Source organism: Primulina huaijiensis, chromosome 7 (genome assembly GCF_012295235.1).
Source record: "Primulina huaijiensis isolate GDHJ02 chromosome 7, ASM1229523v2, whole genome shotgun sequence".
Classification (NCBI taxonomy): Eukaryota; Viridiplantae; Streptophyta; class Magnoliopsida; order Lamiales; family Gesneriaceae; genus Primulina; species Primulina huaijiensis.
In genome coordinates, this window is record NC_133312.1 from 20,520,612 (window position 1) to 20,540,807 (window position 20,196).

Below are 20,196 nucleotides of genomic sequence, written 5' to 3' on the forward strand. Positions count from 1 at the left end.
TATATATTGTTATTTTGTATTAACATTTTCATTTACATGTGTATCTTGTCAAATGTTAATAATATATAATTTGTATATACTGTATTATTAAATCTAAGTTCTTTAGAGTAATTAAATAAAGTTTATCGTATAATGAAATAATAGTTAACGTGTATAAAAATTAAATATATTTAAAATGATACTTTATGCATGTGCACGCGTCTTTTTTATTAAAAAAAGTACAAATAGCCATGTAAATTGTATTATATAAAATTTTTGTTTTAATCAGTCAAAATCTGGTATTAGTGTAATAACTCGATTTCTATTCAATTTAAATCCTATTTCACGGAAATTAATATCAACATTAATATACAATATCATGTCAGCGATATTCAACATCGTATCAATGAGTATTGCGAGACGAAGGACTTCAAATGTAAAACAAACTAATATATTGCATCACAAAAACTCTTGTGAAACGGTCTCACGGATCAATTTCGTGAGTCGAATCTCTTATTTTGGTCATCTATGAAAAAATATTACTTTTTATGCTAAGAGTATTACTTTTTATTGTGAATATCGGTAGGGTTGACCCGTCTCACAGATAAAAATTCGTGAGACCTTCTCACAAGAGATTTACTCATATTGCATTGAGAGTTTAAACTATAATTTATTTTTCTTAAAAACTAAACTATAATTTCGGACGGTCGATTTTTTGTTTACTAATATATAAATTAGTAGTTGGCAAGGAATCAGACAAAAGAACAACCTTGGAATACCTAAAAATAGGCCGGAATTAAGGGTTAGATTTAACTAAAAATCATATATATGGCACTAATGTCTTTTATTATGACACGACATTTGTAATTATTCACTTGCATCTTTTTAATTAATACAAAAATACTCATTAAGAAACAAAATCTATTGTCTTAAATTTTGACTTGGTTTGGCTGAACGTCACAATTATCCACACATGGGTAGGTACATGAAGCGAGAATATAGAACCAAAAACAATGTAATTTTTTTTAAAATATTTATTGAAATTTTATATAATATATTATTTAAATAAGTTATAAAAATTTGTCGAGAAATAACGTTGGTTTGTCCGAGTGTCTTGGAACATGCAATTAAGTTTCATAAAACGACATAAACATGTATGAAAACAACATCTTTTATTTCAAAGTATAATGGGATTTTAGGGTTCATCGAGAAGAATATTCATTCAGATTCGAATCTTATTTATGTAATTACGAAAAAATGCATTCATTGTTACATCATTGGGTGGGTGAACTTTATAAATTTTTTATTGCTTCTCTAATGTTTAATTATGTTTGTTTGTAATTTATAATGTGGACACTGATTATAAGATTCTGAATCTTAACCATTTGTCAAGTTTTATAAATTTATGTATTTTTCTATTGACACTTATTACAAAAAAATATTTGTTTCGTTAAGCGTATATGAGAGTACGTAAATAGTACTGAGAGTGATCTCCTGATAAGTTTTCGTGCGTTAAGGTCCTGACGTTATGTCGATTGATCTGGTTGACTAAATACGCCGCAAAAGAGTGATGTCATATCCTAATGAATAATATTATCTATGTTGGAGACATGACTGACAGTAGGAAAATAGTAAAGCCGATCTCTAAAGGGTATTAGACAGCACCACCAGATAGACACACGTCTCCCTTGACTCATAGGCCTAATAACAGCCCGACCTATTAGCACTCAAGAAGGTGTACTTTGCGTTGTCACGCATATAATGAAATAAAATTACGTCTTGTTTAACAGCTATATCTTATGGCCTAGTGGTCCAAACAATCGATATCAAAGGAAAGTCATGGATTCAATCTCCCAATAAATATATTTCTATACTTCTTGGGAGAACATTAGGTAAAGCATGCATGAGTTAAAATAGTATTGAGATATGTGACATCATAGAAGTTCTTGTGTGTCAAGCTGTTGATGTTGCGTCGCTTTATCTGGTTGGCTAGGCGGGCTATAAAATAGTGATGTCAGATCTTAACGGATAATATTGTCTCCATTGGGGGCATAACCGACGATAAAGAAAGAGTAAGATTGATCTTTATAGGATATAAGACAATGCCACTAGATAGACACGCACCTCCATGGACACATGGACATAACAACCCGACCTATTAACATTCAAGTATGTGCACTCTGCGCTGACACAAGTATAAGAAAATAAAATTGTGTCTTAACTAACACCTATATCATTTAGTTTAGTGATAAACGTTTGGTCTTAACATTCTTGATTCGGAAAACTAGCAAGAAAGCTAGCCTCAGTCAACTATGCTTAAATTTTAATAGAATCCAGATGTATTAGATCGAGAATTAGTCATTTTGGAATTTATGCTAGTGATGCGTCAAAATACTACTTTTCTATCAAGAAAATTGTTGTTTCCCAACTATCATCATTTTCAGTAATTACGCCAACTTAGAAATTTTGGAAATCGAACACGTGATTTAAATTTGATATTAAAGTAAAATTTGAACAATTTTTCTACTATTTTACCAAAATTATAATTTGTGCTAATAATAAAATTTAAATCTTTTAATTGATATGTCTTAACAATTAAGAGCAATTGATTATTGGACAACATGAATATTAAAACATTAAAGTTTTTTGTTATTTATTTATTTTTTTATACAAAAGTCTTTTGATTCGAGTGAACAAATTCTCTACTTCCTCGACCCACTCCAATTAACAAGTGTTAATTAAAAAATTATAATTTTAAAGCGATCTTTTTATTGCATTACCATATATATTTTTAATGTTCTAAATGTGGTTGAATTAAACAATGATACTTAAAAGTTTTGTTATGAGATAATCTCGCGGATTTATTTATATGAGACAGATCAACTCAATCTATACTTCTTATGAATCGGGTCGAAAATATATTTCATAAAATTCATACGTTTGAGAATCTTGTTACATTTATTATACATTAATTGTCAGAGCCCACTTGGTAAGTTATTGAAGATGACTAGCTACCTCACCAAACCCAATTAGTTAAATGGTGGAATCATTTCAGAAAACCACAACGAGCTATTTAATTACGTTCATAAATTATGATCATCGGCAATTAGCTATTTAATTAAGCTCATAAGTTATAATTGTTTACGTTGACATTGATCTTGCAAAAGCATACATCTCAAGTAACAAGCATCAACTATTTAAGAAAAATTAACGACGGTCAACGGGGGCTTGGCAGACTTCTACCGGTTTATATATAAAACCCCGGTCCATATGCACACATTTTTCGCCATGTGGATGGATTAACTATAATTTATGACTAACAATAAATTTATCGGTTAGTTGTCTCACATCGGTTGGATAAAATCTCTAAGAGTAGCATATTTGGACTGTGACAATCCTTCCCATTGAGTTAGTTTTTGAGATTAAGTTATGTTAAGTCCATTGTATAAACATGATCCATCATAAAAACCTATTTTTGAAGATTTTAATGTCCCACATCGATCTTAGAATATCCAACAAAACTCATTGGAGAATCCCCGAAGATCGATCCATTAATATGCATGTAGTACGTATACTATGTATTGGAGTATGTCTTATTGCCCTGTCAGCTTCCATTGTCGGACTCACCTTGATGATAAATAGCTTCTTATGCCTAACCAAGAAACTTTATTATTTAATATATAATATTAAATGTGGATTTTAATTAAAAGGTTGATCTTCTCATTGATTGCATTTTTCAGTGCTTAATTAAAAGATTATTTTTGCGAAATAGCAATTTGAATTTGTACTTAGTTACTTACAAGTTTCTTGCTCAATATACAAACGAGATTCTTTGCGATTTTGGTTTTCTATGTAATGAAATTTCATTCTTAATCATGTATATTATTATTTGAGTAGATCTCTTATGAGACGGTCTCACGAATCTTTATCTGTGAAACGGATCAATCCTATCGATATTCACAATAAAAAGTAATATTCTTAGCATAAAAATTAATACTTTTTCATGAATGATTCAAATACGAGATCCGTCTCACAAAATACGACCTGTGAGACCGTCTCACACAAGTTTTTACCTTCTTATTTTTGACAATTTTAGACCATTTTTTTTATCGAAAATATTGATGTGACACTACACAAATCAATGTCACATTGGTGTCGCATCAGCGTCACATCGAGAAAAATGATTAAAATTGTCAAAAATAGGAAGATGACAAACTAAAACTGAAATTTGACAACTTAAATGACTAAATATCAAGCACACAAACTAACATAACCAAAAATGCAAATTTTTTAATTTAAATTTGACAATAATATAAATATAATATATATATTAATGTGATTTTCTCAATTATACTACAATTTGATTGTGTTTATGGTCCGTCCAGCCGGCTTTTGAAGTGATCTTAGCGAAGCTTGGTTAATTCAAAAAATGTACAAAATTGAATATTTCTCATCTTGTCCTAGATACGGTTTGGTTCGAAGAACTGGATGACGAATGGTGTATAATAAATAGATGATAAGCAAATATAAACAACATAATGATTTATAACTCTAATCATATACAGAACTCGAGTCAATATAAACAAATATGTCCAATCAATTAATATATTATCTTAACACCAAACATACTTTAATCTAATTATTTGGCATTTGCAAAACCAAATTTTAGTTGAATCGAGATCATAAAACCAAACAATAATTAACAAATAACATGTTTTTTTTCATTAACAAGAGACCGAAGTACGATATTCGTAAATAGAATATTTGTTTTCTTAAGTCTTTTTTTCTTGAAGTGGAATGAATTATACTATCATTATTAACAAAACGACTAAACTTTTTAGACTAGGTCTCTTAGCTTGTAAGAGGGTCTCACGAATTTTTATCTGTGAGACGGGTCAACCTTACCGATATTCACAATAAAAAGTAATACTTTTAGAGTAATACTTTTTCATGGATGACCCAAATAAAATATACATCTTACAAAATACGACCTGTGAGAATGTCTAACACAAGTTTTTGACAAACTTTTAATGACATTTTCGTGAAAGAGATTTAGGGCAGTTTTGACTAATTCAGACAAGCCCTGATAGCATCAACTTGAAAACGACAACTTTACAATATAGAGATGAGATACGACATTTTTTGTCTTCATACAGNCATACATACGTGTGTGTGTGAATTATTAGCATAAATTATTAATATAAACAATAGTTTGACCATCGCCTATATTCATGTCATCATCCTCAAAAAACAACCTAAACTTCTCCGAACCAAATCCCCTTTTCTCTCTGAGAATGGTAGATAATTCAGAAGCAAGCCCATCAAATGACCTCAAAGAACCAGAAAGACTGCTTCCAATAGCCAACGTCGGTAGAATCATGAAAAACATCCTCCCGCCGAACGCGAAGATCTCGAAAGAAGCTAAAGAAACTATGCAAGAGTGCGTGTCTGAGTTCATTGGCTTTGTCACGAGTGAAGCCTCGGAAAAGTGCCGAACAGAAAGGCGAAAGACGGTGAACGGCGACGATATCTGCTGCGCTCTGGAGACGCTAGGGTTTGATGATTATGCAGGACCTTTGAAGAGGTATTTGAATAGATATAGAGAGATTGAAGGGGATAAAGTTAATCAAAGCAAGGCCAGTGGTAGTGAAGATCAAATGGAGGAGAATTTTTTCTTGTATACGAGTAATAAACCCTCGTAGAAATCATGTTGAAAAAATTAAAGATACTTTTTCTTGAAGGTGAAATTAATTTTAATTTGTGGGTTTTTATTGATTTTGCGTAAGGTTATCGTTTAAGGGTTTTTTTTAATTTTTTTTCTATAAAAAAGTATTTTTATTAATGTTGTTTTCTCATATATAAATTTTATTAAGTTGGTCGCTGATTTGGTTCTTAAAATCTTTCTTTGTTATACATGATAAACATGTAGCAAATCAACAAATTTAATCAATCAGGCAGCGGATTCTCCCCTTTTTAATTATCTTGGCATTTTTTGTCGATTTATTTATAATTCAATGTTTCGAATGTCAGTATATAGGTCTTGTTGCAATTATAAATCGGTATTTTTCACACGTTTAATTTGATTTTCGTCGGATTTCTCGATTTCAGTTGTTAGACATATCGACAGTTTCCGACGTCATGCCAACACTTTGGTAAAAATCGGACTATGTGTATAAAAAAATTTTATTGTTTAGATGAAACATAAAGTTTATAATTTTCATACATATATATTTCTCCTTGAATTTTGTTAGTGTTTGTGTGTATGTGTGTATATAAAATTTACAAAAATGAGAAATGTAATAAAATTATATGCTTATTGAATATAAATTTTGTGCTTAATTTATAAATATCAAAGTGCAACATTATTTCAGCAATATTTCAAAAAGTTGATTATTATTAATGATAAAGGTGTGGGAGAAATTGAAGGTGATGGTCTATTTGTTGACTTTGATTCGCAAATTACAACATTCCAGACAATAGATACTCGTTCTATCCAATTTTTTTTTTTTTTTTTAAAAAATTTGCCACATTTTTTAATAACTTATAACTTTATCTTTTGTAATTTTTTTTTTTAAAAAGAGTCTAGCTTTTACAAAATTGCAAATGACATTGAAAGGTTTCGATAAATTCTTGTCCTTTTAATTTTATTTACGAATTTATTTTTAGAATAAAGGCAAGTCGATCTTAAATCCCTACTCAAAGTCCCAAAAGGTTGAAGAACACTACAACTATCACTCAAAAAAATTTAGTAGTCTATTTGGTCTCTAATAGAGAATCGGTCGGGATTTAGTTCTTGAATTGTTATACGATTCAAGATATTTGAGTTGTTTTATACAAAAACTTTAAATGAAAACCAACAAGCTTTCGATCTTAGAATTGATACGAAGATCATGTCAATGATCCAATTCAAGAATTGTCAAACAATAAGATTATCGAAAGGAGAATTTTTGAGAATTAATAAGTGTTCCGAGTGAACGAAACATGATATTTGGGTTATTCACTTATTTTATGGAGCGATTTGAATGAAGACCATTACTATTATACAACTTTGATATGTTGCACATTCACCGCGCACACTCGTGTTAGTACCGATGATGTGACACTTACTTATTGGATGTAATTAAACATATCAAAATTATACAATTAACATGTGAGTGTCGTCTCANTAAACAGGGAACGAAGAATTAAAAATAGAATCCCCAAATTGAATATAATCAATTATAAAATCTCTACGCAATAAATTCGACAACGACACGACCCCATATATCTTGTGACATTTTATAAGTTTTTTTTAAATTTTTTTTTAGAATTTATAAACTAACCGAAAAAACCAGCAATAATGATACTTGATAGAATTAAAATAAATGTAAATAAATACCCTCTTCCAATTCATGAATAAATTATTACATACTTATTTTATTTATTTGATGTGATTTCTATAATTTTATATGCACAGTTTTATTTGGGTATTGATTAAATGAGTAAACTTGGAATAACATTTTGTCAAGGTAAAAACGAACCAAATCTTTACTTAGTAAGACATAAAGAGCAAAGGGTGTGATTTTAGTTATGTAATTTGGTATATTTTGAGCTTTAGTTACATAATTTGTTAATGTTTGGTTTTTATTCATTAACTTAATTTTTTTTTGTTCTGACTTTTTTTGGCCAAAAGTCGTTGACTCCTTCCAATATTTTTTATCTGACATCGATGTTCTCTACGTAATTCATGTAGCGAGAATATATTTGGTATTTGTGTTGGGAGGTGATGATTTAAATTAAAGAAAAAAACTTGTGTGAGACGATCTCACGGGTCGTATTTTGTGAGACACATCTCTTATTTGGGTCATCCATGAAAAAATATTACTTTTTATGCTAAGAGTATTATCTTTTATTGTGAATATCGGTAGAGTTGACACGTCTCACAAATAAAGATTCGTGAGACCGTCTCATAAAAGCCCTACTCTAAATTAAAAGTATTAGAAAAGCTAATAAATTCAAACTAGCATATTACTTTATTATCATTTAAAAAATCCAGAAAATAAAAAAATATTGGAGAAAATTATCATATAAAAATTAAAATAGTAGATCAAATACTTAGCAAAACATATGTAATCAATTTGGACTAATTAATTCAAAACAATTACCGAAAATAAAACAAATAATCAAAGTCTAAAGTTACGTTTTATACAAATATTTTAGAAAATACGAAGAGAAAACCGATCAAAGATGCTCAAGTATATTATTATTTAATTAATAAGATTGAAAAATAATAATTGAATAATATTATTATATATTATAATGTTTATGAAGGAAGGCCGCCCAGATAATAGAGGGAAAAAAGGGAGAATAAAAATTAAAAAAGATTCACAATTCACCCAAATTTCTCTCCTCAGGTAGGCGCATGCATACACCAGAGATATTGTTGCGCTGTGTGTGATTATTGCGTGTGCTAGTCTTTCTGCTGCGCCTGAATTGGCTGTCGGTGTGCTCCATCGGTGACGAATTTCCGCTTTTTGTTTCGTAGGTGATCGTGATTTCGAGGTAATTTATTAACATTTTTGTTTGAAATTGATTGTTGGATTGGGATTATATGGAATTTTACGAGGTTATTTGTTTCTGCTGATTGTTAGGGTTTTATTTGTTCAAATTATTATTTGTTGGTTGAGGTAGGGTTGTGTTGGGTCGTTGATGATGATAAATTCTTAGACTATGTCAAATTTCTATGCTATAGTAGAGCCTTTTCTCAGCATTGTTTTGTTTGTGATGTCGCGAATGATTTCAATTCTGACATATGGAACACTTGTATGGGAAATATTTCAGCGTATGTTATCACACTTTCTTGTGAAATTCTTTTTTTTTTTTAAATAAATTATTAGTCTCATTGTTGAGCAGTGTGAATATGCGATTGCCTAGTATGGTAATATATTGTGATCGGAAATAGAGTTGATTTCATGTTGAGGTTCTGGAGATACTTTAACAAATAATGTTGTTAGTTTTGTCTCTTCATGTTTTGCAGCAATGATTCTACTCTCTGTTTCATGATTTTAGTGCAATGCCAAGCCGTTCTCTGATTGTTTGGTTTATTTGTTCTAAGTGCAATTATTATGCCTAGGTTTTTTATTGAAGGCATTTTTGCTGAAATTACTTGCTGTTTTATTATTATCTGATCGGATTCAATCATTTCAATGAGGATCGATTTTCATCGCGTTTTACCATTTGCAAATTTCTGTTTATTCTTCTCCCAAGTACTGAATTTTTATGATCACAGATTGGTGTCTTTCTGTTGATTTATTTTTTCATTTATGTCCTAGCAGGCTTTGGACTAGAACTACTTGTTGACTTAGTGTTGATCTTGAGTTATTATCGAAGATGACTATGAACCAGCGGAATACCATTGATTTAGAACAAGGATGGGACTTTATGCAAAAAGGGATTACGAAATTGAAAAATATTCTTGAAGGATTACCCGAGCCACAATTTAGCTCAGAGGACTACATGATGCTCTACACGTAGTACTTCAATACTTACTATAATTAAACTCTATAATTTTTAGGCTATTACTAACTTGTCAGGTGTTCATAATATTTTTTTTAATTACCTTGAACAGGACAATTTATAACATGTGTACTCAGAAGCCTCCGCATGACTATTCTCAGCAATTGTATGACAAGTACAGGGAATCTTTTGAAGAGTATATTACATCAACGGTAAGGATGAATTTCGGATCGTGATGAGGAACTATATTACAAGCATTTAGATGGAAGTGTTAATTCATGTTTTGGGTACTGATTATGAAATATTGTGATTTACTTGGGTCATTCCAGATGGTTTCTTTTCCCTATGTGAATTAAGCTTGAATCTATGCATTTGCAGAATGATCTCCAATTTCAATTAATGTAGACAGCAGAAACGAATTGTTCTAGGGAATTAAATGTTAGTAACTCTTATAGGCCTCTAATCCAGATCAGACCTTCTGGGTGGAATTGTCCCAAATATTGTGTCTTGGCAGATAGTGAGAGTAAGGAAAATACTTTCCCTGCTCCTATTGTATCTTACTTTTTAGCTCCACAGGAAGAGCGAAGCAAGGAATTGGTTTGTGGTCTTTGTTCAGCCCGTGGACTACGTCCGCAGTCACTGAGAACTTAGGTTTTCTTCGGCATTATGTGACAAACATTTTAGAATTTAATCTAGATAAAAATTTTGGCTAGTGGTATAGCATATCGGAAACACGTCTGGGAGTACGAGTTCGATTTTCTCAATTCTAAAACGTGCTAAAATTTAAGCTTTGAGAGCAGTTACCTTGAAAATGAACTTCAAGCACAATTAACCATGATCCATGTTACCATGGTTTGATAAATCCTTCTAGAATATATTTTGCATTTATTTGACTGTGTCCTTGCTTTAGCATTGACTTTTTTTCCTATCTAGGTATTGCCTTCTTTGAGAGAGAAGCATGACGAATTCATGTTGAGGGAACTTGTGAATAGGTGGTTAAATCATAAAATTATGGTGCGATGGCTTTCACGATTCTTTTACTACCTTGACCGGTACTTCATAGCAAGAAGGTCACTCCCGGCTCTTAAAGAAGTGGGCCTGACATGCTTCCGTGACCTGGTAACTTTTGGCATCAATATCTTGTTTTATCATCTCTTGATTTTCTTATCTGTAAATGTGACTCTTGAAAAAACTTTGAGCTGATTTTTCCACATGTTCTAGTTTTCTATTCATTTCCCCCAGCTTTGTTTCATCCTTTGTTATGTGACTCTTTTGCTTTAGGTGAAAAAAAACTTTGAGCTGATTTTTCCACGTTATTTTACCATTTTCCCTTAGTTTTTGATTATTTGGAACTGGTCTTATGGTTTCAGGTGTACCAAGAGGTAAATGGGAAAGTAAGAGATGCTGTTATATCTCTGGTATGTTTGTGTGTTGTTGAATACGTTATTAATATCTATCTACATGTTATTTTGAGGTTTATATGCAATTCTTTTTGCCAGATTGATCAAGAACGGGAAGGAGAGCAAATTGATCGTGCTTTATTAAAGAATGTATTAGATATTTTTGTAGAAATTGGAATGGGACAGATGGATCAATATGAAAATGATTTTGAAGCAGCGATGCTGAATTCCACTGCAGCTTACTATTCTCGGAAGGCTTCCAATTGGATCTTAGATGATTCATGTCCAGACTATATGTTGAAAGTAAAATTTCCATTTGATTCAGAATTCTCTATTCCTTTTGACTTCAACAAAAAATATGTGGAAAAAATACACACGTTGCATTCATTATCAAATTGTTCTCAAACTAGTTGGGATTTGCTAAGAAAAACGCTAACATTATTGGGAAACAAGGTGTCCCTGACCAAATTGCTTTTAAATTTAGTTGCTAATAGTGGTTTGAAATGTAGGCAGAGGAGTGTCTGAAACGAGAGAAGGATAGAGTTTCTCATTACCTTCATTCGAGTAGTGAGACAAAGTTGCTTGAGGTTTGTTCTTGCTCTTAACTAATCAGTTTTTCGAAGTTGGTGTATGAATGATGTGTTTGATTCCAATAATGGTGGTACGTTTGTGGTGTTTCTGATTCATTTTAGTAAGATCTTTTCTGACTTAGTTGAACCTAATTCTCTTGGTAGAAAGTACAACATGAGCTATTGTCTGTGTATGCCACCCAACTGCTTGAGAAGGAACACTCAGGTTGTCATGCGTTACTGAGGGATGACAAGGTACTTGCAATATGATGTCTTTACAATTTTGAATGTTATATTTTTTTGCCATTCTTTGATGCTAATCCTAGCATTGTAATCCATTAGGTGGTGGATTTGTCTAGGATGTATAGACTCTTCTCAAAAATACCTCGAGGCTTAGACCCTGTTGCTAATATATTTAAGCAGGTGAGCAGTGAGTAAAAATTGAGTTTTTCTCGTGGAAAGTATTTTAATCTGTAATTTCATGCTACCCATATATTTACCGAGTTATTATTTTTAGTTTAACGAATATTTCCCAACCTCAGCATGTTACTGCTGAAGGCACAGCTTTGGTTAAACAAGCAGAAGATGCTGCAAGCAACAAGAAGGTTTGTTCTTTGGGCCTTTTAACTGAGTGCTTGTTTTATTTAATTAATTTATAGAATGTAAATTTTTTGTTACGGAACGGTGTTTATGTGTTGTTAAAGGCTTGAAGTTTTTAATCTTCTGTACTATGGTATAATAAAATATATTTGATGGATATGAAAAATTAGTTGAAGAAATGGATCGTTCTCATTCATTTATTGTTTTATGTGTCAACTAACATTATGGGAAGTGGAGAGTTATATAACAGTGATGTTATTCAATATCATGGCTCCAGACTTGGGAGTGAATTTTAATAGTGTCTGTCCTCCAGTGGCTGTAAGAATCATATTGTCATACATTTAGTGATATCGTCTTTAATTTCTGCACAATATTTGTAATTGCATGCGTAATTATGGGTTTGATTCAGTGTTCAGGAAGAGAAGCAGCATGTGTTGCAAAAGAAATGGAAAACAACAAAGCTGTGTTTATTCTTAAGGAATAGTTCAAAGTGGGATCATTTCTTGCTGAGTGATATAGAAGCATGTTTTTTCTCAAGTTCTTGTGTCAAATTTTCAAGACAAAATTTTCAATCTGTTTCTTATTCTCATTTATTTCAAAACTTACCATAGAATATTCAGGCTTATTAGGTTAGGAGTTTAGTTAGAGAAAAAATGAATGAAAAGTCTTGGAGGACGTGTCTAACATCTATTATTTGGTTTAGAATGATCCATGTATTCTTACACCAGGAAACCCATGAGGAATTTTTTTGTGTTCCTTCTGATTGGTTACTCATTCATGTATCTCCTAAACTATGATGTTGGTTTACTTTCAAATACTATGTTGCCGTTGGTATACTTTCAAATACTATGTTGCAATAATAGTTGAAAATTTGTTTAACCTTTTGTTACAGGCAGAAAAGAAAGATGTCGTTGGATTACAGGAACAGGTAAATATTTCTGAATTCTCGTGGTTTTTCGTCGTGGATGAAATAATGAAAGTAACCTATGTTTGGAACTCAGGTTTTTGTCAGAAAAGTAATCGAGCTCCACGATAAATTCATGGCATATGTGAATGACTGTTTTCTGAATCACACTCTTTTCCACAAGGTTACAATTTATAGCTGATTCATGACTTATTTTATCATGCTTTTGAAGATGCTCTAGACAGTTATATGTTTTTCCCATTTTTGTCCATCCATTCTAGGCTCTTAAAGAGGCCTTCGAGGTTTTCTGCAATAAGGGTGTTACTGGAAGTTCCAGTGCAGAACTCCTTGCCACATTCTGTGACAACATCCTTAAAAAGGGAGGGAGTGAAAAATTGAGCGATGAAGCTATTGAAGATACATTGGAGAAGGTGTGTATCATGCATATCATGCTTTAAGTTTAACTACTTTTTTATTGAAGTATGTTGAAAGCTGTGATTGAGGCTCTAATTATTCTGCAGGTGGTAAAATTACTTGCTTATATCAGCGATAAGGATTTATTTGCTGAATTCTATCGGTGAGTTCCCCAGCTTGGCGGTTGCTTGGTGTATTTACTGTGCTTTATAATGATTTACCTTTTATTTTTTATATCCTGCTGCAAACAGGAAAAAGCTTGCTCGGCGGCTGTTATTTGATAAAAGTGCTAATGACGAGCATGAAAGAAGTATCCTGACAAAATTGAAACAACAATGTGGTGGGCAATTTACCTCAAAAATGGAGGGGATGGTGAGCTGGCACATTAATTAGTCTTATATTATGAATCAGAATTCATTTATCAGGACATTGCATAAGTTTCCCTCCTTTGGAACTAAACTAGGTCACGGATTTGACACTAGCTAGGGAAAATCAAGCCAGCTTTGAGGAATATCTTAGCAACAATTCAAATGCCAGTCCAGGGATAGACTTAACAGTGACTGTCCTAACGACTGGTTTTTGGCCAAGTTACAAGTCCTTTGATCTTAACCTTCCGGCTGAGATGGTACGATTGTGTTGAATGATTTCGTGTTTGTCTTGAAACTTTTCTTGTTGCTGACTTCTTTTAATCATCAAATTGACTATTTTGCTAGGTCAAGTGCGTTGAAGTGTTTAGGGAGTTCTACCAAACAAAAACAAAGCACAGAAAACTTACGTGGATATATTCTTTGGGTACCTGTAACATTAATGGTAAATTCGAACCAAAAACGATAGAGCTTATTGTGACGACATACCAGGTAACTTGGCAACACAGCGATACCTTGCTTATGCATGAGTCATTGTTTCTGTAACTGATAATGTTGGTTACTATAACTGCAATTCCTTTTTCCAGGCTGCTGCCTTGCTGTTGTTCAATGCTTCGGATAAATTGAGTTATCAGGAAATCATGACTCAGTTAAACCTATCAGATGATGATGTTGTTAGGCTCCTTCATTCACTTTCATGTGCTAAGTATAAGATTCTGAACAAGAAGCCAAACACCAAAACTATTTCTCCCACTGACCTTTTTGAGTTTAACTCAAAATTCACGGACAAAATGAGAAGAATCAAGGTACGCTTCTCTACTCACTCCTGTTTTAGGAAAGAGATTACCGACCAAATGAGAAGAAAAGGCTGGAAAAAGTATTATCAACTGTTAAAGGTGTGGGGGTGTGGAGGGGTTAGAATAAGATGTTAGATCAATCAAAGTATTATTTGTACATGAATCTGTTGCTAACTTGCATGTGAACTCAGATACCTCTCCCTCCAGTGGATGAGAAGAAGAAGGTAGTTGAAGACGTTGACAAAGACAGACGGTATGCAATTGATGCCTCAATCGTGCGAATCATGAAGAGTCGGAAAGTCTTAGGATATCAACAGTTGGTAATGGAGTGTGTTGAGCAATTGGGTCGTATGTTCAAGGTATCATTGACTGTTTGAATGTTTTCTTTTTTGTTTGATATTTATTATACATAAGAAACATATAGATCTTTAACTGTGCACTCTGCAGCCTGACGTCAAAGCAATCAAGAAGAGAATTGAAGATTTAATCACTCGTGACTATCTGGAAAGAGACAAGGATAATCCTAACTTGTTCAAGTACTTGGCATGATTCTAGCCGGCTGGTGTTCAAATATTTATTTCTATTGCTGCAAGAGGATGCAAAAATCGTGAATGCCTCAGGCCTGTCAAGTTCGAACTATGAAATAGGCCTAATATTATGGCAACTTTTGTGATGATTTATTGGATGCAGGGGCTTGAGAATTGTTCTTCATTTTACCCTAGATCAGGTGAGGACTTTCTCCTCGAAATGTTCCTTACTGATAAAGATGTGTTATTGATAGTTCTGAGTGTATATGTCACTTGTGCGAATACATAATGGCTTTTTTCGTGAGTAAATGTAATGATTTAGTAAAATCAGTCTCAAGTCTGCTGTTGAGTGCTCCTTCCTGCTTTCGTGTTGTCTTAGTACACAGCATCTATTGATGGTTTGTGCTATATAATATTATTGGTTGATGTTTTATGACTTCTGATATTAAATGCTCAATCTTCCTCAAGCTTACATCTTCTTAATCGAATTTTAAGCCAAAATATTTGATATCCCGTTACATTTCTGGAATTTTTGGTTATACATCCTACAAAAATGTGTTTTACTACCTTCCTTTTCTTGGGTTCAACTCTTTAAGATTCTTGTAATCTTGGAGGTATTTGAGATTTGTAAGCTAATGAAGTGTTAAATTTGATTCATGGGTCCCTCTTATGATGCGCCTTAACCGAGTCGTGGTTTAGTGGTGCTCATATATCTATTGACATAGTTGTATCGAATTGCTTGAACTTCTCGATTTTGCGCCTGTCTGTTTCTAATGAATTCCCCAGAGGAATAATAGTAAGTGGTTTAGTGGTGCTCATATATCTATTGACATAGTTGTATCGAATTGCTTGAACTTCTCCATTTTGCGCCGTCTGTTTCTAATGAATTCCCCAGAGGAATAATAGTAATGGAAGATGGCAAACAACATTTTCCTTCAATAGCACGACTCCTTAGTGGGTTGTCAACTCAATGGGTCAAGAGCACATTTTGTCTTTTGTTTTCTTCCTGATAGAATGACCTAGTGAAAGGAATTACATGTCATTAGCCCTTCGAAAACATGTGTCGTACTGTCTAAAATCATTGATTATCATTCGATGTACGACTGCTTCCTGTGATGTCCAGCCAATGTAGATTGCAACTCCACACATAGCATAGACAAACAAGATCGACGGTAACCAAAAATGTCTTCGAGACTGTCATGATGTAGGAAACAGTTGTTTTATGAGAAAACGAAGTTTCTAGCCACTTTGGCATCTTCTGGTATATAATTGTGTTTGATCTTCATCGTATATTTTATATACATGGCGTATTTATTTATTGAAGATATTAGAAAACTTGGTGATTTCGGAGACAAGATGGTCTGAAAATTGGTTCTGTGAAGGAGATAATTCTCAACAAAAAAAAAAACAAAGCTAGCTAAATACTGTTTGAAGTAAAAGAATTGAACCATATTGAGCCTCAAAGGTATCATTAATGCTTATGCTTAATTGAAACTATATATTCTTAAAGCCATGTAGTGGGAACTAATTAGTAATGACCATTCTAGAAATTACCTTGGTTTGCCAAAACGTGTCCTTTTCTTGGTTAAAGTGTCCACTAACTAGTTAGCATGAGCAAAATGTCTCCATAGATCAACAGTTTTGGTTCTAAAGTAACAATACCAAAATTATTGGTGCAACTGTGAGGTACTAAAACTAATTGTATATAACTTTTGAACAATTTTGGCACAGAATATCATAAACTAAGCAGTTTGATGTATGTAAAAGTAAATTTTCTCCATGTATTTCAAGATTTTAGAAACATAACTTTACTTTGTGTTCTCCATGAATCTATTTTCAATTTTGATTGTGATGGAGCCTTTAGGAATTAAACACAACTTAATAGAAATAAGTCGGTTCGGTTCAATTTTGGTTATGGAACTGAAAACCAGCTTTGGATTTTCTGGATCCCATTTTCGAAATATAGTTCCGATTGTGGTTCATAGTCCAAACAAAACCACAATGGAATCTGACATCTGCCCCTAATTATTGCACATTTGTGCTCCTTCATTATTATATAATAATATATATACATGTATCTTAATGCCGCATGGCGCACTACTTGGCATTCATTCATTCATAAAATATCATGAATAAATTCAAGAGCAAATTCAAAAATTAGTAAAGCAAACTCTATAGTTTGATCCAATTTTGAGTTTGTACATATTATAAAGTATGAAATTGATAACATGTTGATCAAATGAAAGAAAATGAATAATTTTTGACGTATATATTATGATTCTGAAAGATCAAATTTAAACAAATCTTTAATATGATATCCCTACCAAATTTACAATACAATTATGTAGCAAGTCGCTGCAGACAAAACATGATTGTGGGCTCAAATTCTCTCCCACCACTGAGAAAAAAAGTAGGGATCCAATCAATAATTATAATTATTATATTATTAACTGGAATGAATCTCTTAGACCAAACAGTAAAAAGTGGCATTTTCTGTTGGGATCTTGCACCTCAGCCCTTGATTGCCAAAAATCACTCAAATAAGGAGAAAGATTACCTTTTTTGAATTATTTAATAGAAAAAATCTTGTGAGTAAATCTGTATCGTATATTGTCCATCAGAACATTATTGCTTTATGTTATAGGATACGTAATATACATAGTTCGAATATAATAAACCATGAGTGAGCAATTGGCTCGGAAAACTCGGTTTGGTTATTTTGGAGATTCGATTTTTTGTTGTACGATATTTCAGTCGTTTTCGATTTTTTTTTTATGCGCTAGCTTTAATTGAGGGAGACTTACTTTTAAATCCACACCAGTATAATTATATTTTTGTTCACACAAAAAATGTTTATACACTTCATAAGTCCACACGTATTTTTCGAATGAAATTCAATACAAAACATTGAGAATCATTGTTGTTGTTATTATTATAAATTTGACATCATCAAATATTATTTTATTTTATTAACACACATGGGCCCAACAACCAAATCCTAAGCAACAACATTAAATCACACAAATCATATTTACAAGTCCTAGGAAAGTCATAATATGACGTGATACATCACCAAACATCTAGTTAGGGGTAGAATTAGGCTACAAATAAAGTAATTAGGATGATACTTAGCACGTGCTTAATTAATCTTGGCAAATTCCAATGTTTTTTTGCCTTGAAGCTTGTTGGTGACGTAGTGTTTGCTGTACTCTCCATGGTTGTACCTTCTGTACTTGCAAAGATTGGTGTCATCTATCAGTTCTTGCATCGGCCCAAGTTCTATTTCATAGCTAGGAGCATAAAATGTAACAATGGAGAGTCTATCATTTTCCCTGTGAGTGATAGCTCGATGTTCCACGCTTTTGTATCTCCCATTCGTTAGCACCTGTTTTTCGAATCCGAAATCAAAGATAAACTTTGTTTCTTCTGTAATTCAATTCATGTTTTTTTGGTGGATTACTAATGTGACGTTAGTCATGCCAACAATATATGTAATCATGTCAATAATTTTCAGTTTCATATCATCAATATCTGGCAGGCGAAAAATAATTAAAATTATGACCGACTTTCCGAATCTAAGTAGTCCATGGTGGGGTTGGAAAAATTTATGTCTCTGTCCTTGAAAAAACATAGTATTGAACAAGAAGTGAGATGCTTGATACCTCAATAGTGTCACCAATATTGATGACCAAAGCATTTGGAACAGGCTGAATTGGGATCCATGTATTATCTTTTAATATTTGTAGGCCAACTGAGCTGCCCTTTCCCTGTTGTAAAACTGTGAGTGCACTTCCATCAGAGTGTGGGCTTAGTCCTAATACAAGATCTGGTCTGGGGCATGCTGGATAGTAATTCATCCTCACTGCTTGCACAGCGACGCCGAACATCTCCTCGAACACGTCTTCGTTGCATTCGAGACTAACCGCTATGTACTTGAGCAAGTTCTTGCAAAGCTTTCTAATTTCTCTCGAGTATACCTCCACAGTTTCACTGTCAAAATCTTGAAGTTTGAGAACAGAGTGTTTCGGTCTACTCATTAATTTAGAGATAAAAAGTGCTTGTCAGGTGTTTTCTAAACAACGTCGAACGTGACAGATATGTTTACACGGGACTTTAATTAATTAAAATCCTAACTAGATGAGAAGTTGGTTTTAACTAAGGTTTCTGTCGAATCATATTGTTTGTGTAATTGTTCAAAATGAATGAGAGGAAATAGTTGCAAAAACATCTCGAAAAATTTTTTTTTTAAAAAAAAAAATTATGTTACTTGTTCATACCTGAAATCAGATGGTTTGGTGGGCCATAATTTTGGGTTTCGTAGGTAGTGAGGCTCCAATCCAAGAGCAAACATATTACACCAGTCTAGTTTCTGGTTTTCTGAGAAAACAAAAGCCTGTCCATATCCTTGAACAGACCCCGGATTCATTGGATACTTCTTCTTCTCTTCCAAAGGCATCATGAAGAATTCCATTGCCACCTTTTCTATTTTTTCCAGCAATTCTAAATCAATTTCATGGTTTATCACCTGCCATAAAACCCAAAAAATGAAATATTTTTCAACATAACATGATTAAAAGTAGCAAAAAAATGTACATAACCATTTATCAATACCTGGAAAAAACCCCACTCCTCACAAGAAATCTTGATCTTAAAAATTTCACTGCAGAAGTCATCTTTGTTTCCACTACAAAGCTTTGAGAAATCAATTACAGGAATGTTGTTGCACGAAGGAGGACTGGTTTTATCTAGTTTCGGCCTTTCGGTCGAATCCCGGATAAATCTTTCAGGAATATGAGGAGATTTTGCCTTTTTCAACTCTTGAACATCATCAATGTGACCTACTTTGATATCAGAAATTTGCATTGGAGCCATTGATGATACAAAGAATTATAAAGATTAATTGAAGATATATTTATTACAGAGTTTCTTAAACTTCTACTAGTTTGCAGGTTTGCTGAACTTTGACAACGTCTATTTATAGATGGAAATATTAAAGCTGCGAGAATCTATTGATATACAGAATCTATTTGTGATGGTCATTATGTAAACCACAACCAATATTTTATGACGAAATCAGTGTTAGTTTTGACAAAAAAAATTGTCTTTTTTTGTGATGAAATATGAATTATTCTAACATGTAATAATA

General features: G+C 32.6%; 3 protein-coding genes across 3 annotated transcripts; 2 read left to right on the forward strand and 1 right to left on the reverse strand.

Annotated features, from left to right (window-relative positions):
* The first annotated feature begins 5,273 nt into the window (after positions 1 to 5,273).
* On the forward strand, positions 5,274 to 5,681 carry LOC140981682 (nuclear transcription factor Y subunit B-5-like). The gene has a single exon (XM_073448100.1). The coding sequence runs from the start codon at positions 5,274 to 5,276 to the stop codon at positions 5,679 to 5,681; it is 408 nt and encodes a 135-aa protein (XP_073304201.1).
* A 2,611-nt stretch (positions 5,682 to 8,292) lies between these two features.
* On the forward strand, positions 8,293 to 15,486 carry LOC140980568 (cullin-1-like). The gene is made up of 20 exons (XM_073446462.1): positions 8,293 to 8,520; positions 9,294 to 9,488; positions 9,587 to 9,686; positions 10,408 to 10,593; positions 10,845 to 10,892; positions 10,974 to 11,177; positions 11,384 to 11,461; positions 11,609 to 11,698; positions 11,786 to 11,866; positions 11,986 to 12,048; positions 12,936 to 12,971; positions 13,045 to 13,131; positions 13,229 to 13,378; positions 13,469 to 13,524; positions 13,613 to 13,733; positions 13,825 to 13,986; positions 14,075 to 14,218; positions 14,314 to 14,532; positions 14,715 to 14,882; positions 14,971 to 15,486. Exons 2-20 carry the CDS (start codon positions 9,349 to 9,351, stop codon positions 15,070 to 15,072), a joined length of 2,235 nt encoding a protein of 744 aa, XP_073302563.1. The 5' UTR covers positions 8,293 to 8,520; positions 9,294 to 9,348; the 3' UTR covers positions 15,073 to 15,486.
* A 2,510-nt stretch (positions 15,487 to 17,996) lies between these two features.
* On the reverse strand, positions 17,997 to 19,977 carry LOC140980507 (protein LATERAL BRANCHING OXIDOREDUCTASE 1-like). Its single transcript, XM_073446358.1, has 4 exons — positions 19,662 to 19,977; positions 19,328 to 19,575; positions 18,713 to 19,040; positions 17,997 to 18,435 (listed from the first exon to the last, which is right to left on the reverse strand). Exons 1-4 carry the CDS (start codon positions 19,920 to 19,922, stop codon positions 18,190 to 18,192), a joined length of 1,083 nt encoding a protein of 360 aa, XP_073302459.1. The 5' UTR covers positions 19,923 to 19,977; the 3' UTR covers positions 17,997 to 18,189.
* Positions 19,978 to 20,196: the final 219 nt, after the last annotated feature.

What these genes read in the sequence shown, in the direction of transcription:
- LOC140981682 (XM_073448100.1), top strand. Translation starts at nt 5,274, where the DNA reads ATGGTAGATAATTCAGAAGCAAGCCCATCAAATGACCTCAAAGAACCA.
- LOC140980568 (XM_073446462.1), top strand. Translation starts at nt 9,349, where the DNA reads ATGACTATGAACCAGCGGAATACCATTGATTTAGAACAAGGATGGGAC. An exon ending in AAGAGTATATTACATCAACG is followed by an intron (nt 9,687 to 10,407) that starts GTAAGGATGAAT and finishes TTTCCTATCTAG; the next exon opens with GTATTGCCTTCTTTGAGAGA. An exon ending in ATCACACTCTTTTCCACAAG is followed by an intron (nt 13,132 to 13,228) that starts GTTACAATTTAT and finishes CATCCATTCTAG; the next exon opens with GCTCTTAAAGAGGCCTTCGA.
- LOC140980507 (XM_073446358.1), bottom strand. Translation starts at nt 19,922, where the DNA reads ATGGCTCCAATGCAAATTTCTGATATCAAAGTAGGTCACATTGATGAT. An exon ending in AGGAGTGGGGTTTTTTCCAG is followed by an intron (nt 19,576 to 19,661) that starts GTATTGATAAAT and finishes GTTTTATGGCAG; the next exon opens with GTGATAAACCATGAAATTGA. An exon ending in ACCAAACCATCTGATTTCAG is followed by an intron (nt 19,041 to 19,327) that starts GTATGAACAAGT and finishes AGATTTTGACAG; the next exon opens with TGAAACTGTGGAGGTATACT.